Below are 2,209 nucleotides of genomic sequence, written 5' to 3'. Positions count from 1 at the left end.
ATTTAATGCATATCTCCCATTGTATTATATTAATTTTTATTTTCTAATCATTCTAAAAAATGTTTATTACTTTAAAAATAGAAAATAAAATAAAATAGAAAATCAGCAAACTTTTTTCTCTATTTTTAAAGAAAAATTTGAATATTTTCAAAAAATTGTTATTGAGAAAGAGAAATTAAACAATTTTCTTTTCTTTAAAAAACAATAATATATAATAATATAATCTTGTAATAATAATAATTGACAAATCAAGATCACGCAACTTTTTTCCAATTTTAATACAAAAAAATTAAAGTTTTTAACCAAATTTTGTTTAACAATTAATCAAAATTATAAATTTTTTTCATTTATTTCTGAAAGAATTTCAAAAATTATTTAACGGAATGTTAAATATTATTCAGAAAAAGGTAAACAAATTTGAATAGGGTCAGTTGGGGTAAATAGAAACAGATTTGTTAAGTTTCACCAATAACATAAGTTTTTTCTTTTAAATTGGAATACTTTCGGTTTTCTTGTGTATTGAGTTATTATTTCACTTCCGTGAAACAATTATATGGCGAAGAAAAAAATATGGGTATCATTAAATCGCAATAATCAACTGTTTCTATTTACCTCACTGCGCTTGCATGTCTTTGGCGCAGACAGTCACGCATTTTTATCGCTCTCTTGTTTTTCATTGTTTTCTAAGTGAAATCTTATTTTGTTTTTGGTGAAATTATTATCAAAAAGACTACCGAATTTTATAGTCTATTATTGTTGTATTATTTTGCAATTTGATTAATATTTACGAATTTTATGAGTGTTTAAAAGTTTTTGTGGTTATGCACGTGGTTGAACTATAGAGGATTATACAGTGTGAAACACTCTTTGAGTGAATTGTGTATAGAGATAAGACGATCTATACGTTGTGTGTTCTTCATATCGCATGTTTTGCTTATATTTTTCTCCTCTCCACTGAATTCTAACTATAGTGTAACTTTTTTCTCTTGTGATCATGGCCAGCAGTCTAAAGGAAAAACCTGACTCTTTCCTCGCAATAAAAATATGTGCTCATGGTAAATGTAAAAAACCCATAGGGGATGGTTCTGCTGTAAAGTGTACTGGATGTCAGTCGATCTTTCATGAGGAGTGCTCACTGAAATTAAAAAAGAACTCTGATGGCAGTTTCTCAAAATGTTGTGGTTCGAGGTCGAATTCTCCTATTGATGAGCAAAGGGTTATATCTGTCAATATGACTGATCTTCAAACCACTATTGCTCAGGTTGTTGGCTCTCAAATATCATTAGCTTTGAAAAACCATAGAGCAGATATGAAGGCTGATTTTCAGGAAATTCAATCTTCTGTTATCGCTTTATCTAACAAGGTTGATGACATATCGCATAAATTTACTTCTGTGGAATCTCGTATGGATGTTGTCGAGGATAGGATCAATGGAATTGAAAATCGAGTTCAAACCTTAAGTGATACCACTTCTACTGATATTAATGTAAATAAAGTAACTGACATTTGTGTGGCAGAGTTTTCCCAACGAGAAACACGTAAGAAGAACTTAATTTTATTTAATTTTCCTGAGAATAACTCTGATAATTCTTCAACTGAAAAACCTCAGAATTCTGATAGTGATAAAGTTATTGATCTTTTTAAAATGTTTATTGGAAATCTAGACATTGGTGAAATAATTTGTTTTCGTTTGGGTAAAAAAACACAGGTATTACACCGTCCTTTGAAAATCAAATTTCAAACGGAACAAGTTGCTACTCAGGTGTTCAAGAACTTTATCAAGATGCGCAAGGACATTCAAAAATCAACAAAGATTCCCAATCTCACGTTTACTCCGGATCGTACTCCAATGCAGCAGAATCAATACAAAGAGGTCAGGAAGCAATTGGAGGAACGTGTTTCAAAAGGAGAGAAGAATCTTAAACTTGTCTACCGAAACAACACCCCACTCTTAATTACAATAACACCAAAAGTATAGATTTATATTATCAAAATATTAGAGGTATAAATACCAAACTAAATTTTCTTATTAAATCAGCAGATATTTATAATTATGATATTATTACATTCACCGAAACCTGGTTAAAGCCTGATTTGTCTTCCTCTGAATTTTTTAATCTGGACTTGTTTAATATTTTCAGAAATGACCGTGAGGGTAGATCTGGCGGTGGTGTACTTGTTGCAATTAAGACTAAATTCTCTTGTATAA

The 2,209-nt window shown here is 29.9% G+C and overlaps 1 protein-coding gene across 1 annotated transcript; it reads left to right on the top strand.

The window, feature by feature from the left end:
• Positions 1-1,230: 1,230 nt before the first annotated feature.
• On the top strand, positions 1,231-1,960 carry LOC122511952. Its single transcript, XM_043627527.1, has 2 exons — positions 1,231-1,538; positions 1,709-1,960. Exons 1-2 carry the CDS (start codon positions 1,232-1,234, stop codon positions 1,921-1,923), a joined length of 522 nt encoding a protein of 173 aa, XP_043483462.1. The 5' UTR covers position 1,231; the 3' UTR covers positions 1,924-1,960.
• The last annotated feature ends 249 nt before the right edge of the window (positions 1,961-2,209 follow it).

This window comes from Leptopilina heterotoma, unplaced genomic scaffold (genome assembly GCF_015476425.1).
Source record: "Leptopilina heterotoma isolate Lh14 unplaced genomic scaffold, ASM1547642v1 Lhet_91, whole genome shotgun sequence".
In the NCBI taxonomy this organism is placed as follows: domain Eukaryota; kingdom Metazoa; phylum Arthropoda; class Insecta; order Hymenoptera; family Figitidae; genus Leptopilina; species Leptopilina heterotoma.
The sequence above is the reverse complement of the archived record's forward strand: the minus strand, read 5'-3'. Positions and strand labels throughout refer to the sequence as shown.